A 24,741-nucleotide genomic window follows, 5' to 3' on the forward strand; every position below is an offset into this window, starting at 1 on the left:
CCATGTCCTTTCCTTTTGTCTTCTTGGCCTGTCCCTGTTATCTGGCCTCTCCCCTTTGCACTAACTCATATCTCTCCACTCTGCCCACATCTTTCCACCGCTCCTCTCCTCACCTTTACTTTCCATCTTCCCCACAGTCTCTTTTCCAACTCCTGTAGTCTTCCCTTCACTGTCTTGCTCCCTCCTGACCTCTCTCCTCTCTTCCACCCACTCTCCTCGCAATAAGCACTGCAGCAAGGATCCATATTGGATTATTGTGTTTGCCATTAGCCTCTGGGTTGACAGTGTAATTGCCTTCATCCACCAAGGTCTGTGTAAGACTGACCCCACCAGCCCTACATTTGCATTTCTACAGAGGATACTGGATGACCTGTCCGTCAAAAAGCTACAGAGATTTAGTCGTGATGGCGAGATAGCGAGAATCAGAACTTGCCTTTGTCCACCTTTCCTTGTTTCTGTGTCTTCACTGAATACTGTGTGTCCAAGGTGCAGGCAGGACCAGGACCTGCTGGAGTTAACAAGTCAGACACTGGTAATCGTCTTTCATAACAATTTTTCTCCACAGCGCTGAGAGCGACCTGTTACCCCCACTGGATAAGCACAAACATTCCTCAGTGCTCTCATAATTTTATGTTTCACACTCTCCGAGTATGAATATTTATGCTGCCTTCAAGCACTTGATGCTTTGGAGCCTGCGTCCAAATCAATGCCTCCAAATCTGCCACATCCTCAGGCAGACACACAACCTGTTCTTCCTCAAGTTTATAATCAAAAGACCACGGCTTTTCACTTCATCTGTTGATCAGAGACTTGAAGCTTTCAGACTGTTAATGACCTTGTTTGTCTTTCTCTCTTTCTCTTCCACCAACTTTGTTTTTCCCGCTCAGGGCCGCTGCACGCGAGAGAACTGCAAATACCTCCACCCGCCTGCCCACCTGAAGACCCAGCTGGAGATCAACGGGCGAAATAACCTGATCCAGCAGAAGACAGCGGCCGCCATGTTTGCTCAACAGATGCAGTTCATGAGTGCAGTTCAACCTGTGGTTAGTGCTAGCCTCGCTGCTGCTGTGGAGATAGACTGTCAGTGCAGTGTGACTCACTATGAAAATAGCAACTCTGCTGTTGTGCTGCAGTGTGAAAAGAAGTCTGGCTTTGTTCCCGTTAAAACGTCTTAATATATCAAGTTAGATCAGTTCTAGAGAAGTCAATCTGCATTACCCGTCATGCTTATTTTCTCTGAGTGTCACGGTCTTGGTATTAGGGCTGGATATTGTAAAGAAAAACTGACAATACCAGTCCCCTTAAAGGTGCATTATGTAAGTTCCAGCCACCCAGTCCAACCAAATAAGGGGCCAGTATTTCACCCTTAAAATGTCGGTTTACTACTGTGTCCTACAACTGCAATTTACAGTCATCAGTCATAAATAAAGGCAGCTTAGCAGTGGATATCTCTGCAGTACAATACACAGGCATCTTGGATACAGCGTCAAAGGTGTTGCTTCTTTACACTTTGTTCATAGGGTTAGTTCATTTTTTTGAATGTTTTAAACTAAGACTGTGTCTACATCTTAGATAATACACCTTTAAAGTGAATCAGATATCAGTAGAGCTCCTCATTCAATACTTATGATGTGAATGAAGTGGCATGTAGTATAGCCATATTTCCAATGTTTTGGTGGCATTTTGGTGTGCTGAACTGCCAACTCTGTCAAATACGCTGCGCTCAACTTCCCCACGCCACAGACTGTATGGGTTTTAGCTGATGCTGCAGGAGTGTGAGCTCCATGCCTGGGACAGTTGGTGAAAGTTTTCCTAGCCGCACACACGACAGGGCTAACTGTTGGCATCACAGGCTAACGTTGCCTACCTAATGACAGAGTTGAGCCATTTTGATGTCTGTGTGAGTTTGTTGGGACCATTTTGAGGCATAGTGTCTGATGTTAGCCACTGCTGCTGTATGAGCTTGTGCTTACCTGACAGATGTCAAACTGATGGGTAAAGGAAAGCAGCTCCTTTGTTTAACTACATTTAAACTAGTTTTCAGGTAATTTCTTGTACTTTTAACTAATTTCTTGCTAATTTTGGGGTAATTTCTTATTTTGATGCTCATTGTCTTCATCCCATGTTTTTGAAAGAAATCAAGCCAATTTGCTCCAGTTTCAAATGGTTAACTGACCAGCGGTCAGGCCATGACTCAGAAAATATGAGAATGCTGTTACAGTTCATTGATATGGCCTTCTATAAGATTCTTCACTATTATATTTCCTCTCAGATTACCCTGTTATCAGATTACATCTCAGGTGAGAAAGATGATAAATTTGCACTCACAATAGTTATTGAGATGGCCTTGAGCAAAGCACAAACCTGCCCAGCTCCTCTGTGCTCTGCAGTCAGCCGTAGACTGTGGTTGCACTGGGCAGCTGCCAGGTGTGAACGTGTTTAAACTGCATCAATGTAAAGCTGGGTGTAGCTGAAAAAGAACACGCTTGCTCAGCAAAAATCTTCCCGGGATACATAGAGGTTAAAAAAAGCCTTCTTCTCTTGTTTCTACCCTCGCTTTCCGCTCCCTTCACTTTTTCTCTGAAAACGATTCCTCTCTGTTCCCCAGACTTTCTCACTACCTGTCACACCCTCTCCCCACTTCACCTCCCGTCTTTCTCACCAACCACCCTGCACAGCTGCGCCCTCTGCTCATTCATCTCTTTTGTGTCTTTTCTTTAACTCTCTTCTCTTTAACGCTATACACTTTTCCTGCTTTGCACCCTCCACTGTCCATCCCATCATCTTACATCTTCAACCCTAATTAATTAAGAAAAGTGAAAAATAGCTTGAACAACAACATGAAAGCTAACAGCTTCCTCTCCGTCTGCAGCAAACGTTTCCAGTCAGCCAGGGCCTGGGCTCCAGCGCAGGTTTGAGCTACACACCCTACCTGACTCCCATGTCCCACAGCATGGGCCTGGTGCCCACAGACATCCTGCCCAGCTCGCCCGTCATTGTCCCCGGCAGCCCGCCTGTCTCCGTGGCCGCCGGCTCCTCCTCCAACCAGAAACTGCTGCGTACCGACAAGCTGGAGGTGACCCACCCAGTCACACACACTCTCTCCACACACACCCAAACATGACAGCTAATCATACATAATGTTGTCTTAAAAGTATAATTATGGTAACATCACACTGCAATTATGGGTGTGAAAGAGATACATAGATACGTGGTGCTAATTAGTATCATTTATAGCTGCAGAGGATTTTCGGGGTGCAAACTTGTCACTTTTAAGCGACAATTGCAATTTTGAATACAAAATAGGTCATTTGTGAGATTTGTGTAGATCCAATGACTTTCTGAAAAGGATGTTGTTCAGAGGAAAGAGTCACAGCGATAAATGAGGCCATGTTTTGTTTTCAGAGTTGGTCAGTAATGCTCTGATAATGCTACAATGTGAACAACGAATCTGTTCTGAAATCAGCAGAAAAATCATAACATTCTCATGATATATAGTTAAAAAAAGGCATTTAAAGCAGTTGTATGCTAATCCCATATATATATATATATATATATATATATATGTGTGTGTGTGTTATTTCTGCATATTTTACTTCAATATTTCTGCACACTGGGGTCCCTAAATAGTTGTAAAGTTGCATAAACCAGGTCTGACTGGAAAACTGAGACTAAGAAAGATTCAGCGAATCTAATTGTGTTCTTGCTTGATGATGTTAACCCCTTTAGTAGCTATTTCACTGCAGCAAATCCATTCCTTGAAACTTGACCTCACTGAATAATATGAATATATGAATGAACATATAGTGACCTCTAGAATAATCACAGCCTCATGAAACTTTACAACCATAAACTAGAGACCATTTAGAGGATGGATGGCTTTCATAGGTATATTGACAATGTTTCTGAACAGATCCTGAACAGAATTTCTCACCATCCAGTCGTCAGAAAATGCAATTCATACAAAAATCTCCAAATGTCAAAAGATAGATTTTTCTGTGGTGTTCCTCAGTGTCTTGGTGTCTTAATGTGGTATTTTTGGTGGATTTTTAACCATTTTTATCAATTCTTGAGCAATAACAATGCTTGAATTTAGCACAAACTCAGTGTATCAAATGGTATCAACCAACAAAAAACAGCAAAACACAGTGTTTGCTCCATATTTATGACTAGAAAAATGGCATACAGTGCAAACCTGCATCTCATACTAACCATTAGGTTCCCAGCTTTATAGTGATGTAAAGTACTTCTATGCGGCATATACTATTAGCCTGATGTCTCCCCCAAAAGATCCCCTCTCTCTCACTCTAGAAAGACAGAATGACATCTATTGCCAGGAGTGTTGGAGTAGAAGAGGTTAAATACAGACAATAAATTAGTTTTGGATTTGATGTGAAAAGCTCTGAACACCATGTAACTAAAGTGCAGCATGTGCCAAACCCAACTGATTGTGGAGTCACTGAACCAGTTGGTGTTCAACCGTTTAGTGCATAATCACATGGGGATCTGCCTTTGACTTACACGCACTAACACACACACACGGACACACACACATGCAGAACGTCACAGGAAAGCACACACGTATGCAAAAACACTATTGCATGCACATGCACACACGCGTGAACACACATGCTGCTTGTGTGTGGGAGTGTATACGTGTCTCACAGGGATACTGTTTCATTAGAGCCAACTTCATTCAGTTGCTAAGTGATAGCACTCCTGCAGAAAAACACATACAGGCACACACCTACGCATCACCTTCAGGTCTTAGGGAGATTATTGTTTATCTTCAAAACTGTAGTGGAAAAAAAACTCTCCTAAATCACTGAGCTATTCTCATTCAGCGCTGTTTGCCAGGGGGCAGATGGAGATCGCTGAAGTTGTAATTGTCTCAGACTAACTGTGGCTGTCTGGCAAGTACCAGTTCATGCTGAGCGATTTCCAATTTAAATTACTGTAATCTCACACCTTTTTGTCCATGTCATGTTTCTGATACAAGACTTAAATTGTTTCTTTAAGGGATAACACAATCAGATGTTTCTTACCTCAAGGATAATGCAGGGGTAAAGGAGGCTGATAGTGCTGTTCAGATGGAAAGATACAGGTACATAAACTTGGCACTATTACAAGCCTGAATTGCTTATTTGGGTTTATTCAAGGAAACTTTAAAGTTATTTAAATCATTAATTACTTGCTTATAAAACAGAGTGCTTTAATTTTGCCGATCCTTTCAGGTCTAGGGCAATATATGCAAGTAATGAAAAGTTCATTTAAAGGTTAAAGACTTGCGTATGTGTATTTTAGTTGTTGCTATGCCAACTCCTGCAGTAACCGGGGAGATAGATTGTATTTTACAGGGTTTTTTACTGTGTACACTTCACAGTATGTAGAGGATCTTTTCAGACATCACATATGTATAATTGTATCAAAAACAAGTTTGTACTGTAAATCACAGGGACGATAACTGATCAGGGATGAAGAAGATAATGAATATCTGAACTCCAGTCAATTTTAGCACGAAAAATACAGATAAAAACCCATCCTAGAGTCACACACCAAATGTCAAACACTTATAAAAAAAAAATCTAATATCATCATCAAGATTTTGAAGGCTGCCTGAGTTACTGTTCTGGGTGGTTGATCATGCACTAAAGTAATAGGATGACTAAAAATAAAATAGAATTGAATGCTGCATATAAGTATTAAGCTGTTCTTGGTGAATAGAGTGATTCTTACATGTTCTGGAAGCTCAAACACTCACAGTTTCTGTGTGTTTGTGTGTATTTCTTTGTTTTCTCTGCATACATCGGTTTGTCTGTCCACATCTGTGTGTGTGCGCCTGTGTGTTTGTCCGTCCACCTGCTTCTCCCACTCCTAGGTGTGCCGCGAGTTCCAGCGGGGCAACTGCGCCCGCGGCGAGACCGACTGCCGCTTTGCCCACCCGAGCGACAGCCCCATGATCGACACCAGCGACAACACGGTCACCGTCTGCATGGACTACATCAAGAGCCGCTGCTCCCGCGAGAAGTGCAAGTACTTCCATCCTCCAGCCCACCTGCAGGCCAAGATTAAGGCGGCCCAACACCAGGCCAACCAGACGGCTGTGGCCGCGCAAGCCGCAGCCACAGCTGCAGCCATGGTGAGAGCACAGCACTACAGCTCAGTGCCAGAAACACACACTTGTCCTTAAAGTAGCCAAACAAATCCCACAAGATTTCTGCTTGTTTAGAGTACATATAGAGCTTGTAAGGTCTGGATGGAATAATAAAGGTATTTTATAGCGCCTATATACAGTTTACACTGAACTTTCCAACAAGAGCTTAGCCTTTTATTGTAATATCTAGGGAGGCTTTGTATGGCACAAATAAAACAGTTTTTATTTGAGGTTTTATGGTTGTGGAAGAGCAAGTAAAGAAAATATATAATATTATGTAATCAATTAATAGCAGTCATACACTGAACACAAATTTTAATGTTTGTTTTTGCTCCCTTTTTTCACAGGTTTAAATTACAGATATAAGACGTTTTTTATGCACACTTGATATATTTCTGTCAAATTTCAGTCAGTGTTAGTAAGCCCTTCTATATTTTCAAGGCAATACATTCAACTGACAGGTGTGGCATATAAAGATGCTGAATAAACAGCACCATTACCACACAGGTGTGCCTTGGGATGGTCACAACAAAAGGTCACACTTAAATATGCAGGTGTTCACATGGCACAATGCCTCTTTTTTGAAAAAAGGGGATTTACACAAATTTGTGACCAAAGTTCAAGAGAAATATATGAATAAGTAAATATTTGTAAGGCTGAGTTAAAGTAATCAGATTCAAATCGATCTTCATTTGAATAATCCAGTATCGATATTGAAATACAACATCGATCTTAAAATATGTGCCTTCTCCTGCGAATGTGTGAATCTTTTACCCTGTTCATCTTGTAGAAAATGTAGTAAACAGGCCCCAACGCTAAATTACTGAATACCTTGGTATTGAAAAGCTCTGACGTTAGCAGTTCTGTTATCTGTTCCTGCTTACTTTTTAATGTCTCTGTGTAATTTATTGTAATGCCGCAGCCTCTCCTCCTACCACTGTCTGTGCGTGGCAGCTGCAGTTTCACAGACACACAAACAGACGCTGTAGTGGAGACGGTGAAATGAAGATAACTTAAGCCGACTGTAACTACACTCTTTATCCTAAGTGCAGTAAAACCTCTGCAAAGAAAAAGCCATAAGGATGTTAAGAATATAACTCATTTAACTGATCATTTAAAATAGTTTCCAGTGAGATATTGAGTTCATATAGTGACTTGCTATTTTAATATTAATGTAACTGCTCTAGAAACAACATTTAGGTATTAAATATTCAGTTCTAGTTCTGTTCTGAATTTAATGTTTTTTTTAAAACAATTCCTTGCACAACTTACAGCTTTAGGTCTTCAAGAATCCCCCTTTACATTGAAGCAAAACTGCTGAAATATGCCTAATCAATTTGATATTGAATCGAATAGGACATTGAATCACATCAGGACCTTGTGAATTAAAATCGTATTTATTCAGGAAATCAGTGGCGATACCCAGCCCTTAACTATTAGATGTTCAACTTACATCTGTAAAAAATGAAAGCAAAACCAAAAAGTGTTGCGTTTGAATTTTTGTTCAGTGTATTAGCACAGGGGACTTTCTGAAAAGCACAGACTGGAAATCAGAGATTGTTGTATGTCCAGGAAAACAAACTGTGACCGTTACGTGATCAAATACGGCCCAAAATAATTCACTCTAAACTGTTTTTGGTTATCTTTATTTTGCAACTTTGTACCAATAAGGCTCATTAAATACATGTGACATCATTACAAGTCATCATGGCTCACACAATATGTAAACACATGCTGTTGATGATGACACCCACAGAAACATAAAATGTGGAGCGCTGCTTTATTACTGTATAAAAACATACCCACCTCTGCTGGTTTATTCTAGAGGACTCCGGTGTACAATTCACCAACAATAGTCATCCCAAAGTGAGGCTGTTGTATACAATAAACAGGGTTTAGTGAGACCTAAATGCATCAGTATAATGCCACAAGAACAATCTGTTATTATCTCACCGCAGTCCGCTTTTATTTTCCGATGCCCTTGGTTCATACAGAGACAATGTGCTGGCTCACCACCCGCCCCCCCTCCATCCCACCTCCCTCTCCCCCGCTCTCAATGATAAGTGCGGCTCTCTGCAGATCAGTGTAAATTGAATCGGGGATGGATGAGGATGTAGCCTCGCAGGTGGGGGGTTAACCCTCCTCTGCCTTTAGTAGGAAGAGACAGATAGACAGACAGATTGAAATGCAGGCAGACAGACAGTGTGAAGGGGTTGGCAGTGTGTCTTGATTTTGCCCCACCCTCCCCCCAGGCTCTGAGTGGCTTTTTTTGAATGGTCCTGGCTGCTGCACTCGCACACCTTGTACTGCGCCAGTGTGCTGACTGACTTTTTCCTCCTCCATGGCATGGGCATGCTTTTACGCGTACCTCTCTCATTGGCTGGCTCCATCGCTGCTTGCTCTCTTTTGTCCTTCCTCCACATGTCCACGATGATAAGTTGGCAGCAAGTGCAGGTTAGTTTTGTGCATTTTGTAGCAGGTGCATGAAAGCCGGAGAACGACAAGGGATGGAAGCAGATATAAATATAAAAAGAAACCCCGAGGCGATATATCCTGATGATGACCCATCAGTTTTCTTAACCCTTTGAAACCGGAGCAAACTGGCTTTATGTCTTTTTAAAAACATGGGAATTAGGCATTAAGCAATGAAAGAAGAAATTACCCAAAAGTTAGCAAGAAATTAGTGTAAAGTACAAACAATTACCTGAATATTAGTAACAAAAAAAAACAAATAAAAAACTAACTCAAAAAAGAAAATTAAAAACAGGTCAAGCAGTCAAGCAAAACTTTATTTAGCACATTCAATTCCAAGGGGAAGCACAATGTGATGCACAAAGTGAGAGGTACAAGTTATTTGTTTGTTTGTTTATAATATGTTTTAATACATTTTCTTTTTTTTTTTGGTTTAAAATAAAATCATTAATTTATTCAAGTTGCAGACACACAACAAAGCTGTCAACTGAACATAAAAGTGAATCTTATCCATTCAAATCTAAATAAAAACTCATACAATTATAATTAAGTTGAATAATAAATCAATAAGAGATACAAATACATCAAAAAAAAAGTTGTTAAAATTAAATTTAATAAATATTAAAATTAGATCATTGCAAGAAAGAACAAAAAATAGAATAAAATCAATAAACCATGAAAGTAAAAACACAACTAACAAAACAAAAAACGGCTTGAAAATATAAAGTTAAAGAAGTAAAAATAGTAAATAGTGAAAAATAGTAAAAACAAAAAACAAAACAAATTTAGAAAGAAAAGTAAAATAAAAAACTAAGACTCGGAAAATGTACTTTAAATTATGATAAATCTTGAAATATATACAGAATTTATTTATTGTACTTTCATGCAAATTTTATATATTTTACAAGAAAATTACCTGAAAATTAGTAACAAAAAACTAACTTAGACTTATATGACCTGGAAAAAAAATACAATTATATTGTAATATGGTTCTAAATATGTAATCATAATAACTATTAACATATTTTTTTAATTTTCCAAATTCATTAATTTCTTGCAATTCAAGGAACCTTTCTAACCAAGGTGCTTATTTCCTTTTTCTCCATGTTTTTGAAAGAAGTTGCACAGATTTGCACAGGGTTGAAAAAAGGTTGAAATACTTGTGAAAGGCATCTGAAGGCAGCACAAGAAAAGTGATGTTGATCCAGGTTTCAAAGGGTTAAAGGCAACACAGTGTTTTATCAATCAAGATTTAGTGCATCCTCTTTATAGTCCACCTGTGTTCCACATACACCCCACTTTATCAACTTTATGGCCCAATTCCCAATCTACCATCAGCAGTTACAAGCTGCGCTAAAGGTGAGCAGGGTTAACTTTAGGACAACGACTTGTTTAGTCAGCACCTTTAATCCAATTTTCTCGTAGCTCGTAGCCTAAGCTCACGTACTTTTATTGAAGCAGAGACCCATAAAAGCTGTTTTGCTGCACTGCTACAAATAGGTAATATCATTACCCATAATTCACTTTTTTAAAATCTAGCAAACACACTAACTGATACAGTTACAGTAACAAGATCCTATTACTGAGATTATGTTGTTTTACGGTGCACAATTATGTGTTGCTTGCTACGCTGTAATCCTCATTGCAACGCAGTCATCTTTGCTTTCCATGTTAATAGACCGTCTTCCATTTGAACTAACCACGGTGTTTAAGTCTTAACAATACAGCGCATCAGCTTGTCACTCTTGAATAGGATACTGTTACGAAATCCACATACATGAAGCAAGAGGCTTGTGCATGGACCCCTTTAAGTGCTGTGCTCATCACACTCATGTCATATTTTTTCCCCTCTCAGCAGTGAAATAAGAATGTAGAAATTAAAATAAAACATGCTAATATTAGATTTGTAAACACCTCAAGGTTGTAGGTTGTATCTAGGAATAAACAGAGCTCCACATTCTGTGATTAACTCACATGTCACCTCCCCATTGATCACACTAACAAGCCACTTGATGCAGATTTAGTTTGAGGGTTTGTCGCTTATTTCAAGAGCTAGACGTGAGACAGCAGCGCTACAGAAAAGGATGTGATCGCCTAACGACTTTTAGGATTGTAGCTGACACACGGGTGACAGCGTTTCCACAGCCTCTTGCTAGTAATAGCGTTTTTCTGTAGTGTAAACTGCCTACACAAGTGTGTCCAGCTCTTGTTGTGAGGGCAGTAATTTTCGGGGTTTGACCACTCACATCCCAGTGGGTGTTTTCGCCCCAAAACAACATCCAGGAGCACTGTAATTATTGTGTGTAGCACTGCAGAGAACCTGTGTTCAGATCAGTTGTGTTTACTGCATTTTCTTCTTGCGTAGATATAAAAAAAGTTGTTCACAAATAGCTGACGTTACTAAATGCTTTCCCAGTAGTGTTGAAATACATCATAGACTTGCTTTTTTTAACCGAAGGTTAATGTAGATGCTTTTTTTTTGCTTTTTGTACTAATTCAAAAAGTAGCAATGTTTTCTTTAAAGTAAACAAAACAATTTTTTGTTTATGTGCATGCCTATTGTTTTGTATGTGGTATACTTGCATTCAGATTATTTTTGTTTTTGTTTTTTTCCTTCTCACCTATCCACAATGCAATGCTGTCCCCCATGACGCACCTCTGCTTGCTGTTACCTGTATGTTAATACGCTTGAATCCCATTGGCCCACTGCCATCATGTGCTCGCTGCCTGCTAATTAAAGACTCAGTCGACTGCCAAAGCAATGAAGCGACCCCTCGAGGCAACTGTAGACCTGGTACTTTGACCTTTCACCTTTTGCTTTGCATGTAGCTTCTTTAATTGTACTGTAGCCACTCACAAAATTTAAGTTGGCTCTTTTGTTTTTGTGAAACCCTGTAAGACACTTTAAAGTAAAACTATTTATCATTTATGATCACCAGTGGCAAATCTAGACTGTACTGTACATTTATGAAACTACACTGTAATGTTAAAATAATGTCAGTTTCTTTAATGTGTTGTTGCTATGGTGTAGTTTCTCATTGTCCTTGTGATAGTTACAGCAAGTTTCCATTTTTGCCTTTTTGTGCTGTGCATAGACAAATAACAGATTTGCAAATATCACTGTTGACTTGTGTAAGTACACAGATCAAATCTACTGTGCTTCTGTTGTGTGTGTGTGTGTGTGTGTGTGTGTGTGTGTGTGTGTGTGTGTGTGTGTGTGTGTGTGTGTGTGTGTGTTTTGGGTGGCCAGGCGTTCCCCCACGGCGTCCTCCAGCCCCTACCAAAGAGACAAGCACTTGAGAAGAGCAACGGAGCAAGCTCCCTGTTCAATCCCAGTGTTTTGCACTACCAGCAGGCGCTGGCCAACGCACAGCTCCAGCAGCCCGCTTTCTTTCCCACAGGTAAGAGCTCCAGATCGATGCACACGGCACACATGAGCACTCAGAAGCATGCGGAGCATGCAGGCACACACACACACACACACACACAGATGCAGATACACTCACCAAATGTGCTCAGCTAACCTGCTGTCCATCATAAATTCATCTTTTAGGAGTTTCTCATGAGTAAGAGCACTTCTCGTGATCTATTTAGTCTTTTATTTTTTAGGGATGCACCGACTGAAATTCTAAGGCGATACCGGTTATAAAGAAAACAGTTTGGCCGATAGCAAAAACCAGAATTGTTGGTGTTTTTATTTTGTTTTTGTAGTGATATATTCCTTCTTTTGTGTCAGAGAAACAAATAAATCTTCATTACAAAAAATAACTAAACTATCTTAAAGTCATTTAGCCCTTCATTACACAACCTTTGAATGAGCACAAATTCAAAATTATGACCGTGCCGACCACTAAAGCTTTTAGTGATGTTTGTTTAAATTGAGATTGTGACGCCGGGTGACCAAAATTCAGTGTCAGGACGGGACTAATGCCAATGCTGATTTGACACAGAATATGACAGCAGTTCATTTAAGTTGTGCTGTGAAGCAACTAAAATCCAGTGCCTTCAGAACATCTTATGCCAATGTCATCTAGGCTTAGAATGACATCATTTAGTCGTAAGGTGCCAAAACTAAACGTCTGCAGAATGTGAAATTCTGGTGTTGGACGTTTAAAATATCCTCAACCCAATTTTCATTCCATACAAATTGCCAGCCAGCTGGGGAAACAACCTTTAATTTTACCTTATTTATATGAAAAACATGATTAAAAAATTCAGTTAAATTGCTTCAAAAGCATTTATACTGTATATAATATATCATGATTGCGTCTTTAATATCTGTTTTATATTGTTGTGAAAATATGCACAAATTTGGCTCCCCTTACTCTGCCTTACTTTGCCTCTCATTTGCTCACTCTGAAACTCTTACTCTAACCCTAACCAATCTCACTCTTCTTGCCTAAACTCGATGGGGGGATATTAGTCTGGAGCCCTGTTTCTTGGCAAAATTGAGTTGACACATCAGAAAAACTTAGGCTACTTCCTTTGGTGAAGGTCAACAAGACCAGTATCAGCCGATACTGATGTTTGGCTGTTAAAACCAGTTGATCCCTTAATCTTTTTTGAAAGGGATTAATTTAAGTGACATACGAAAGCAGCTCTGCCATGGTGGTGTTTAATGCTTCACCTGATTTCCAAAACTTTGATCTGGTGCTTCCCAATATAGACACATAATTGCAGCCAGGTTGAAGTGCAGTGCAGACTTTAATCAGAGCAATTAAATATATGACATATTACAATGTGAATATGACACTTGTCTCCCGACTTTAATGCCCAATAACACATAAGAGCAAAATAAGCCCATTTTTTTTCCAACACAAAGATTCTGTAACTGTGTTTAAGCTCAGCTAAACTATAAGTCTTTTAACGGGGGTCACATGTATGGTTTCTTTTTTTTTTTCTTTTTTTTAAATTATTATTATAATTATTATTTTATTTTTTAAAGAAAAGAGGTTTGTAAAGCATTTTTTCTTGAAACAGTTTTGGTGATTTTTTTCTTCTTTTTAAATTTGTTGGCCTTAAAAATTCCACGGTGATTTCTGTGGAAAAATTATATTTTAAAAAATCCCCTAAATTACACCACTCATCATAGCCAGAAACTGTAAAAACAGAAATTATTGTCAGACTGATGGTCTTTGAACACATCAGGTGGGATGTTTAAATTATTTTTGAATAGTTTGAATCTTATATGTTTGAAAAAGGCTGGGTAAGTTGGGCAAGAAAAAAACTGTCTTGAAAAAGTAATGGAAAAATTTTTAGATTTGTCCATGATAATGTGTATGAACTCTGTTTAAAGGACATTTTGAGCAATTTCAGCCTTTACAGTGTGTATTGAACATGAATAATAAAAAAAATACTATAAAACTATTTTGTCCCAATATTCCCACATTAGTTTAAGTCTGCTCCTTTATTCCTCCTCTTTTTTTCCCCTCAAATAAGACGCACTCTCTTGTCAGCTCCTCATAGAAACTAACAGTAGCTTAAGCCCCCTTGGGTCACCTGCTAAATGAGTTAACTGCTGCTAATATGTTCGCCTGCAGCCACCGTGAGTCATCAGGATGAGACTCTCATCCCTCACTCTGCTTTTTACCTGCTCTCTTTGTCTCCCTGTGCTGTGAGATGCCTGACAGCCCCTCATCCCTCCCTGCCTGCCTCTGTATCTGTGTGTGGGAAGTCGCCCTGGGTTAAAGTCGTGTTTGCAAATCATGTTTTTACAGATCTGCTTAGTTTCAGATGGGTGGGGTTTCTCCATCCATGGAGACAAAAACAGTAGGAACCAGATATTTCAAGTTTGTTGTAATATTTAAGTGATAAGTGGCATCTTATCTGGATGTTAGGATGCAGTAAACCCGACACATCTTCATGTGATGCAGATCCAGATGAGCCTGTGCACATCATTGTACTCACACTGCATGATGTTGCTGTTTGCTCCTAACACCTCTTAGTTTTATCTCTATATTTTTTTTCTAAAGATTACTTATTCAGATTCTTTACTATTTTTACTATAAGTAAATAGATAATCCTTTATTAGTCCAACAGTGGGGGGATTTGCATTGTTACAGCAGCAAAAGGAATATCAAACAAAGATATGTACAAGATAAATAGAGCAAAAAGAATAATATAGATTGTAAAAAAACAAGATGAAAAATAGATATAAAAAAGAGAAAAAAATAGAAATAGGGCAAAAAGAACAATATAAACAGTAAGAAAACAAGACAAAAACTCCAAAACTAGTTGGAGTTATTGAATTGCAGTGTGAAGAGATGAGTTTGGCTGCTTGTAGATGAGTGGAATATGTGTAGAAACTATAGACATAGAATGAATAGAATGGTCATTGGACTGTTTGCTGTGGTCATTTGACTTGTACCAAAGAAAGTCTAGTCATGCTGTAAAGTGTGTGACACTCACTATTTTAAGAACTCCGTTTTGGCCTGTTCTTACACCTATTTTCCTTACTAAACATAATAATCCAACCGTACACTAATCCAAGTTTCTCTTTCAGTGAACTAATATTAGTTTACCTTCCTTGGTGACTCAACAGAAAACTCTTCATTCAAACTCAACAGACAGAAAATAAAACTGTCTTAGAAAGTCTTGTCAGTCATCTAGTTAGTTTGTCAACTGGTCCGACAATCACCAGCTCTGGTTTGGTTGAAATAAACCCTCGATTCTCTGAGTTACATGTGAAAATATGCTCATCTAAACGCTGTTCTCTCGTTCTCTCAACTATACACTGAGCAGCGTCTCTCTCTCTTTCTTCAGAGGCTACATTAACGTTACATCACATTTAAACAAACATGCAATTAAAGGTCCAGTATGAAGGCTTTGGTGACATCGAACAGTGAAGTTGCAGATCCAACCAAAACTTTTCTTTTGTGCCAAACGTGAGCGGTCAATCACACCAAGACGTGTCGCTAGGAAAGTGTCACAAGCAAAACCCCTGTTGCACGATGCTTTTTTCTGGCGTTTTTTGGACGCACATAAAAGTGAATATATTTTAATACCACTGCTTGTTTGGTCATTACTACAAAACCTTACCTCACTGAGTTACAGCTAGATTTCGGAAAACAGCATCATCAGATTAAGTCAACTTAAATTTTATAACCCATCTCTGTCCTTAGACGGAGAAATAACAGAAGACTCAGCAAAAAAAAAGAGAAACAGAAGGATAATTTTAAGCAAATACGTATATGACTATCTTGATTATTTTTTCGTTCCTTTTCGTTTGCAAACCAACAATCTCACTGATCTAACATTGCAAGATGTTAAACTTTGTCACAATTTGATATCCCACTGTGTGCCTACATTTGCTTTATGTTTGGTTTACGTGCAGCTGTATAGAAACAGCATTTTCTCACTAATGCTATAACTGCAAAGGGAGCTTCTGTGCTTGCTACTGTTAACTGCATTCATACTTGGCTGACAGCGCCACTGTAGCATCTTAGCTTTTTTTTGGTCTTGTCTAACCTTGTTGTTCTCCTCCCTCTCAATTAACCCATTTATTTCCACCTTTCTCTTTCTCTCTCCCTCTCCCCCTCTCCCTCCCTCTCTCTCTCTGTCTCTCTCTGCATGAACACAACAGGGTCAGTCTTGTGCATGACTCCTGCTAGCAGTCTTGGTAGGTCCTGACCTTCCCTTTGCTCTCTCACACACACTGTTTGATGTATATAAGAGTGGGGAGGGGGTTGGAGTGGGCAGCCCTTGCAGGTGAGACAAAAGGTCACCAGCGTCACCCACTGTGGCGGTGGTGAAACTTTGACCCTTTGAAACCTGAACAAATTTGCTTGATTTCTTTTAAAAACAAGAGTAGAAGACAATGAGCTATGAAAGAAGAAAAGCAAGAAATTTGCAAAAATTAAAAGGAAATTACCTGAAAATTTGTAAAAACAAAGTAAAAGTAAAACAAAAAAAAAGTGAAATTAAAAAAAGGCAAGCAAGACTTGAAAAATGTGCTTTAAAAAGTAATTCTATAACATTTTTTTAAATATAAAATAAGGATTATTATAACTATAGTGTTTCCTAAGCTTTTTCATTGTTCCCTAGCCATTCTTTCCTAGCCTTAAAAAATATTTCTTTCAAATCTAGTAATTTTTTGCAATTTAAATTAAAATTAAATTATAATTTTCTTAAATTATAAGAAGATAGTCTGAAATTTTAATTTTAAAAAAAGGAAAAAGAAAAGAAAAACAAAGTTACAAACAAGAAAATTACCTTGAACTATATGCTTAGTTGTTCTGTAACATAATTTAAAAGATGCAATTTTGATAATTATAAACATATTTTCCCCTGCCTTTTTTCCCCAGACAATTTTCCCTAGCTGTTTTTAAATAACTTTCTACTAATGTCTTGTAATTTCTGGGGCATTTCTTAACCAGTTGCTCATTGTGTGTTTACTCATGTTTTTTAAAGAAATCACACCAATTTGCTCAGGGTTCAAAGATTTATATATTTGTGAAAGGCGTCTGAAAGCAGCACAAGAAAAGTAATGTCACTCCAGGTTTGAGAGGGTTAAAATGTTGTCATCAAACTGTTTTTATGTCCAATTTGTATCACCTGAAAGAGTTGTGACTTTCTTGTTTCCTAACTGACTTACTGGCTAATGACTGTTTATGATGAAAGTGGTAGATGAAATTCTGTTGTCGAGCTGTAGGACAGATACTGTCTGTTTGCTGTGCTTTGTTGATCAGGAAATTTAAATCAGGTTCCCAGAGAAGTTATTTCAGCCACACAGCTGGAGCATTTTTTCTCCACCAAAAGGGGATGGGAATTACAAAAAAATTCCGCTGGCTAATCATCAGCTCCCACGTTAAAAACCAGAAAAATTATGACTAGGAATGATGATTTTAACCCTTTGAAAGCCGAAAAATGTGTCTTGATTATGGTCAAAAACATGGGAAGAAAGCAATGAGCAACGGAATAAGATATGCCCCCAAAAATATCTAGATATTAGTAAAAAATACAAAATACAAAAATACAAGACAGTTACCTTTAAATTATTTACTAATAATTTCGTAACATAATTATATATATTTAATAATATTATTTGGCGGCAAAGAGCTAAGAAAATTTTAATAATATTTAGTCCCCCTAGAAATTTCTCCCTAGCTTTTAAAAAATAATTTTCTTAATCTGCTAATTTTTTGTGTTTTGTGGAACATTTCTCACCAGGTTGGTCATTAACTTTTACTACATTTCTGAAAGGAATTGCGCCAATTTGCTACATGTTCTAAGGTTTAACCCTTTAAAATCTGACCAAATTAGTGTGATTTCTTTTAAAAAACAGCAAACACATGGCCCAAAATTGAATGAGAAATTTGTGGAAAAAAAGTCATGGAAATTAAAATGATTATAATTATATATATAGATTTCTCGACATTTCTAAAACATTTTTTTTGGGAAATTTGCTCCTCACCTTTTACTTATTTCTTGCAATTTTGGGGACATATTTTGCAAAGTTGGTCCTTGACTTTTTTTCTCCATGTCTTCGAAATAATCCCTAATTTGCTCAGGTTTCAGAGGGTCAAATAGCTTGTGACAGGCGTCTGAATGCACCACAAGAAAACTGGTGTCGATCCAGATTTCAAGGGGTTATATACTTGTAAAAGGCATCTGAAAGCTGCATAAGAACATTATGTCACTCCAAGTTACAAAGGGTTAAACATCACGAGTTGCGTGTTTTTGGCATGAAGTAGCCGCCTGGGTTTTCCCACACATGAATAAGGAGAACAAATTCCCATCCCTGCTGCCAAAAAATGTCATTTATCATTGTAATTGATGTCTTGTGCTCCTCAACTTCTCTGGGAAATACAGCAAACTGATTTTCCGTATAAATTTCCTTACTTTTGATTGTAATCAGCTTCTCTCCTCTTGTTTTTTTTTTGTTTTTGTTTTTTTTTCTCCCATGCTCTCTTTTTCTTTCTTCCTTCCTTTCTTTCTGTCCTCCTTGCTTTGCATTGTGAATGGTTGCATGCCATCTGCCGGTGTAACCCTAACGATGGCTTGCTGGCTCTCTGTAACATCCGCCACCACCAACCATCAACAATACCGTCGACACACACACATACACAAACACGCACACACATCACACATACACACATCATACATCACAACTGTTGCCATGGTTACCATAATGCTCCACCTACCTGTCCATTGCTACCTTCCCCTCTTCCCCATTCCTCCTCCCACCTCCCCCCTCCCCTTTCCCACCCTCAAAACAAAGTCCCAATGATGTACAGTGCTACGCCTGCTACTGTCTCTGCAGCAACAACTCCTGCCACAAGTGTCCCCTACGCAGCAACAGCACCAGCCAATCAGGTTTGCTCCTTTTAAAGCTTTCTTTCATCAGTCCCTGGAGCTCTGAATAAGTGCTGCCGTCTAATAGCGTGTCGCAATAACCTGCAGCTGAGCCCACGCCCCTCCCCGTCCATGCACACGCCTGCAGCGAGCATGCGAGAGGGTGTTTTCCAGCAGAGGGACGATGTGAGCGAGCCAGCTGCAAAACCTCAAAATCCTCCACAACCAAGCACTTCTTCAGAGCTCCCACATTTGCAAAGTAGTAGTTGTGTTGTGTTGCACTACTTCCTGGTTTTGTTTTGCATGTTCTGTTTTATTTCCACTCTTTCTTGTTGTTGTCAAATAAGCCTCTTCATCTGCAACAGGGGGCGTCATCTGTTCTGCTTGTGTGCTACGCAAACACACACATCCAAGCAAATACATACAATTTTCTGTAACAGCAGCCCTTTTTTTCTTTCACCTTTTTACCTTTTCCGTGGTCGCGGGATAAAAGGGAGAATTAATCATGAGAGGAAACAGTTACGAGGCCGCGCTTGTCAGGGTGAGACAGACACAGGAAAAATGATCACAGAAGCTGTCTAAAAATGGCCTCTGATCGGCGGCTCTCCTGTTGCCGCGTGTCAGCAGGAGCCAGGGAAGCAGGGCCAGGTTTTTGAATGCCAGAGTGACGCACGTGTGCCCCATTTTAAACCTGGAAATTTCAGCACAATGCTGGCCATGGGCCTCATGCAGCCGGTAATCATTTGCTGGTAGTTCAGTACGGAGGTGCCTTGAGGACAAACAGATGAACAGATTAGACGTGTGCTACATGTATAAATGTACTGTAAGTGGAAAAACAATGGCGTCATTTTCAAAGGGTACAAAATTGTCCATTTTGTTATTGCTAGCCCCAATTAATACCAGTTCTGTGCCAGTGTTTTTTCACTTCTGGTTTTCTTTGGTCTTAGTGTCTCAGTGTACAGGAAAAATATAGCATCAAAAACTTAAAGATCCCATATTGTAAAAAGTCATATTTCCAAGTCTTTTTTAACATAAAGTAGGAAAACTTTGAAAGCAACAAAACACTCAATCCTCCAAGAAATATACACAGTCTCCATTCAGAAACTGCGCCATTAAACAAGCCGTCAATTCTGTCAAGTCATACAGACTGTTTTAAAATTGTGTCTTAAGAAAAGACAGTTGCCAACAAGCAGCTAAATTAGGGTCCAGAATGACATCGCGCCAGACGTGGCTTTTCAGCCTCGTTGTTGACATCAAATTCTGTGACTGTAGTGTAGTTTGTCGCCAGCTTTTTACTTCTGCCGACTGCATTTAGGCTTTAAAAATCCTAAAAGTGGTGTTTATTTGCAAAGATTATCTTGCTGAACAAAACATGTAAGTATCTTAAACGTTTGTTTATTACAGAGCATATTTTCTGCCATAATCCAAAATCCAATAGAAAAATCCTGTAGGCTTTGTGACAAATGAACCAGGGCGAAACTAGTTTATGCGTAAGCCTACAGAAAAATGTCCCTGGGACACTTTATAACGATGCACAGACGCTAAGAGCACATGTGTGGAGGACCCAGAAACACTGACCAATCAACGCAGACGAGGTTTTCTCAGGAGACAGGGCTTAAAGAGAACAGGCCTTAAAACGGAGCATTTTAGACAGAGGGTGAATAGAGATAGGTCAGGTGGACGGTCAGAGAAAAAGTGTTTTTTCGACATTAAAGCATTCAACTGTGTTCTGATAAAAGCCCAAAGTATAAGTATGAACCAGAAAATGAGAATAATATGAGACCTTTAAGTTTGAGAATAAACACTTTTAAAACTAGCTGGAATGAAAAAAAGAGTTATGAGGTTCTCAGTGTGACATAAAAGCCACAGGTTCATTTTCAAAATTAAAAAAAGAAAATGAACAGTTTCTCTGAGATCACCCTTTGATCATCAGCTGAGGATCTGGCCCCAGCACCTTGTGCTTTATTGCCCCTCATAGGCCAGCAGTGCGTGCACTTCCTGTGAGTCACCGTCTCTTCCTGTAATTGGCATGCAGCAGCAGTAGCAGCAGGAAGCAGAGCTGCTCTTTAAAGATGCATGTGGGACAAGGAGCCGGAGAAACACTGACGTCAGCCCCTCGCTGTCTGTCTCTGTCTGTCCCCCACCTCTCCCTCTCTCTCTCTCTCTCTCTCTCTCTCTCTCTCTCTCTCTCTCTCTCTCTCCCCCCGCCCTGCACAAAGATCTCTCCAGCTAGGACACGGTTAACACTTATGATCACCAGCTGTGCAGCAAACAGTACACGCCTCGTTTACTCCAGTCGTCCCCATAATGTTATTTCTCAGAATAAACAGCCAGATTGTGAGTCTGTGCTAATGCAAGCTGGTTAGCATTATACATTAGTATTTTCTTAAATGTTACATGGCCTCTTAGAGACAATTTGGACAGACCAAAGGGAGGAGAATACTGTGATCTGGAGCTAAAAGAATGTATGTCGATTACCTCATATGTAAATAAAGACATAAACAGGCGTAGCACACATGCATAGAGCGGCACGATGCTGCAGACGAGTTGAGAGGTTCAGAGTCTGGTCAAGTCATGACTGTCTGAACTGTCACTGATACACGACAAGCAGGAGCCAATCACGTCATTCCATGTTCCAGCTCATATTAACCATGTGCTATCAGTGCTGAGGTCTCTGCTCTCTCTGGAGATTGTGAAGTCATAGCGCCCTCAACTGTCAGAATATGGCATTACACTACATCCTTTATGTGAGCTGCCTCCTGAGCTGATAGGAAGATTCGTTTGAATGGACTTAGAGATTTTTGTGCAGCTCTTCAGCCAGAGGCGCAGTCTCTCACTTCCCTGTGGAGAGAACCTGTCATTTTTCTTATCACATTTGTTAAGGTTAACAGTCTTGTTCACTAAGATCCAACACAATTACAAGAATAATCTGATATTAATATGTACAAAAAGCTACAACAGTTCAAACCTCCACCATGATTCTGTAAAGCACACTTTATCATATTTAACCCTTTGAAAGCAGACCAACTTGGCTCAATTTCTTTCAAAAACGTGGGAAGAAGGCAATTAGCAACGGAAGACAAAATTATACAGAAATTAATGAAAGGTAAAAGAAAATTACCCCAAATTTGTAAATACGAACAAACAATAAAAAATCCACCAAAAAAAACAGAAATTAAAAAAAAGAAGAGGGAAAAAAAATGAAACAAGACTTGGAAAATGTGCTTAAAAATTATAGTAATTCTGTAACTGAATTTTAAATATAGAATTACTGTAATTATAGATATATTTTTCCCAAAGATTTTTTTCTTTTTTTTCCTTAGACATTTTTCTCCAGCTTTGAAACACATTTCTAAATCTACTCTTTTTTTGCCTGAAAATGATGTTATGAATTATGTTAAAGAAAATAAAAAAGAAAAACAAAGACATTTTCCCAAGCTTTCTAAAAAAATAAATTCACTAATTCCTTTCAATTTGTGCAACATTTCTTACCAAGTTACCCAATGCCTTTTTTCCATGTTTTTGAAACATGGTTTAAGAACTCATAAAAGGTGTCTGAAAGCAACACAAGAAAAGTGATCTTGCCTCAGGTTTCAAAGGGTTTATTTTCCAATTATCATTATCAAACAAACTCAAACCTGCAAACAGTTGTTTGTTTTACCCAAATGGGTGGGGTGCACCATCCTAAATGTGGCTGATCCCACCCATCTGGCGCCCGGTAGTATCTTCGCACCGCAATGAGGAACGGGCTCTCCTCCCCTCGGCCCGTGCACATCACACGCTCTCCACCTGTGGTGACCTTCTGTGATGTGTGATGTGACCAGTGGCTTCTGTCCTTCTCTGGCTGTCTATTAACAAGCACCACGCTGCTGCGTACTGTGTTGGCTTGCTGCCAGTGGCGACCACATGATGGCCGCCAGCAGCTCCTCTACCTATCTACCTATCTCCTCCCCTACAGACGATCTCTCCCTCTCTTCTTCTTCTTCTTCTTCTTCTTTTTCTGTCTTTGTTGTGTGTTGGATTAGTTTTTATCTCTTAAAGAGAGGATACATGCAGAGGTGACCAGACCTGGGTCAAATGCTATTTGCAAATAATTAGAGGCTTTTGCTCTCAGCTGCATGAAACACCAGGCAGGTGGTGTAACCGCAACTCAAGACAGAGAAGTGCTCTTCACCACCCACCTGATGCCTCTCTGCCTCAGAATGCTTCACCAAAGTACAAACAGTGTGTTGTCTGACCACCTCAAAAGGCAAAAGTGTTTTTATTTGGCCAAACTCACCGGTTGTTGTGTAAAGTGTGCCTTCATGGCCTCCTCCTGACTGCATCCCACTGCCTTCCTGATCTCTCTCAAAGACCACTTAACCCTTTGATACCTTGGCTAATTGGCTCGATTTCTTTCAAAAACATGGGGGAAAATATAATGAGAAGCTTAAGAAGCAATGACCCAGAAATTAGCAGTGAATTTGTAAAAAGTACAAAAAATACCAGAAAATTAGTTTAAAAAAACAAAAATGTGGGAACATTTAAAAGAGAAAAAAAAAATGAACTTTTTCGGTCATCGCTCCCCAAAGTTTCATTCACCCCATGAGGGTCCACGCTGGTCTGGCAGATGACATATGTGCATGTCTCGATCCAAACTCCATTCCAGTTGGTGGCAATAATGCACCATAAAACCAACCAACATAAAAATCAAGAAAAAGAAGAAGTGTGCACATATGGAAAGAACATGACAAAAAACCCTCCGTAGACCAAAGATGGTGTATATATTGATGGGTATAAGATATAGTATTGTATAGATATATAGTATAGTAATTAGGGATGATAACAAACAAACAATGACCACCTTTAATGTCTTTATGAAACGCACCGGTCGTTCACTTAACTCCAGTATAAACCCATTGGTGACAACGTTGAGCATTGATCAACTGACATAAGGTAAAGTTTCACGAGCACGGAGCACGCCATCAGCAAAATGCATGGAACAATTTGTTAGAGAAAAAATATGATTGAGGAGCAAGACTTCGATTGTTGGTGGCTCATCTGCTTTTCTTCATACATTTTGGGGAAGCTTGTCGGGGAATCCAACATAGTGCCCGGGCATGGCAAACCCCCTCAGGGTTTTCCGTAGAGAAGACGAAGAGAGAGAACAAAGTGGGATGAAGGGGCGCAGAATACGAGAGCTGAGCCAGGTATTTATGCAGTAAGTTACATGGTGGAGGTGTGGTCCTGCTCCTGAAATTTGATCTAAATAGCTTCAAATACACATTCAGTATAAAGAGTGTGGAAGGGAGGGGTAGTGGATGGGTCAAACAAACACAGGAGGCCTCTGCGATACCTCATTCCAACTGCAATTCGCAGGTGCATGCAGGTTTTTTAAACACAGGTAAACCCGCTAAATGGCTTAATTTCCACTGCCACTGAACTTACAGCTGGAGAGCGATTCGGCCTTTCTGTCAGCTGGTGTGTGTGTGTGTGTGTTGTCTTGTCTGTGCGATGTCACAGACAGGCAGGAGAACAGGTAAACAGGAGACAACGGCAGAAGCAGATGTCTTTGAAAACTTTTCAGTGGTTTCTCGTCATTATTTATTTCTTACTTATTAAGTCCCCCTTTCAAACTCAGTGCAGATGTGTTTGGATCGGTGTTTTAGCACTGCATCAGAGGACACAGACAGTAATTAGTGACTGCGCGTCATTGTATCTCGCCATTTAAAGAGCTGAAATTACCGCGTTCACCTGGGTGTTGCGTTCCCATCAATGCCAGAGGCGATAAAAACCCATGTCTATTGTAGAGTCATTTGACCCGGATGTGAATGCCGATTGTA

General features: G+C 39.5%; 1 protein-coding gene across 12 annotated transcripts in view; it reads left to right on the top strand.

Annotated features, from left to right (window-relative positions):
* Window positions 1-24,741, top strand: part of LOC121962726 (muscleblind-like protein 2a) — an 80,575-nt gene that overhangs the window by 50,908 nt on the left and 4,926 nt on the right. For 3 of the 12 annotated variants that reach the window (XM_042512986.2, XM_042512987.2, XM_042512988.2), the window contains exons 3-8: window positions 888-1,043; window positions 2,873-3,076; window positions 5,879-6,139; window positions 11,367-11,420; window positions 11,877-12,027; window positions 16,209-16,244. In XM_042512986.2, the coding sequence (XP_042368920.1) occupies window positions 888-1,043; window positions 2,873-3,076; window positions 5,879-6,139; window positions 11,367-11,420; window positions 11,877-12,027; window positions 16,209-16,244 (862 nt within the window). Of the gene's footprint in view, window positions 1-887; window positions 1,044-2,872; window positions 3,077-5,878; window positions 6,140-11,366; window positions 11,421-11,876; window positions 12,028-16,208; window positions 16,245-18,845; window positions 18,941-24,741 lie in introns of all 12 variants that reach the window. The other 9 variants (XM_088074839.1, XM_088074834.1, XM_088074836.1 and 6 more) reach the window with 9 other exon arrangements.

Source organism: Plectropomus leopardus, chromosome 24 (genome assembly GCF_026936395.1).
Source record: "Plectropomus leopardus strain MGB_pleo_1.0 chromosome 24, ASM2693639v1, whole genome shotgun sequence".
Classification (NCBI taxonomy): domain Eukaryota; kingdom Metazoa; phylum Chordata; class Actinopteri; order Perciformes; family Serranidae; genus Plectropomus; species Plectropomus leopardus.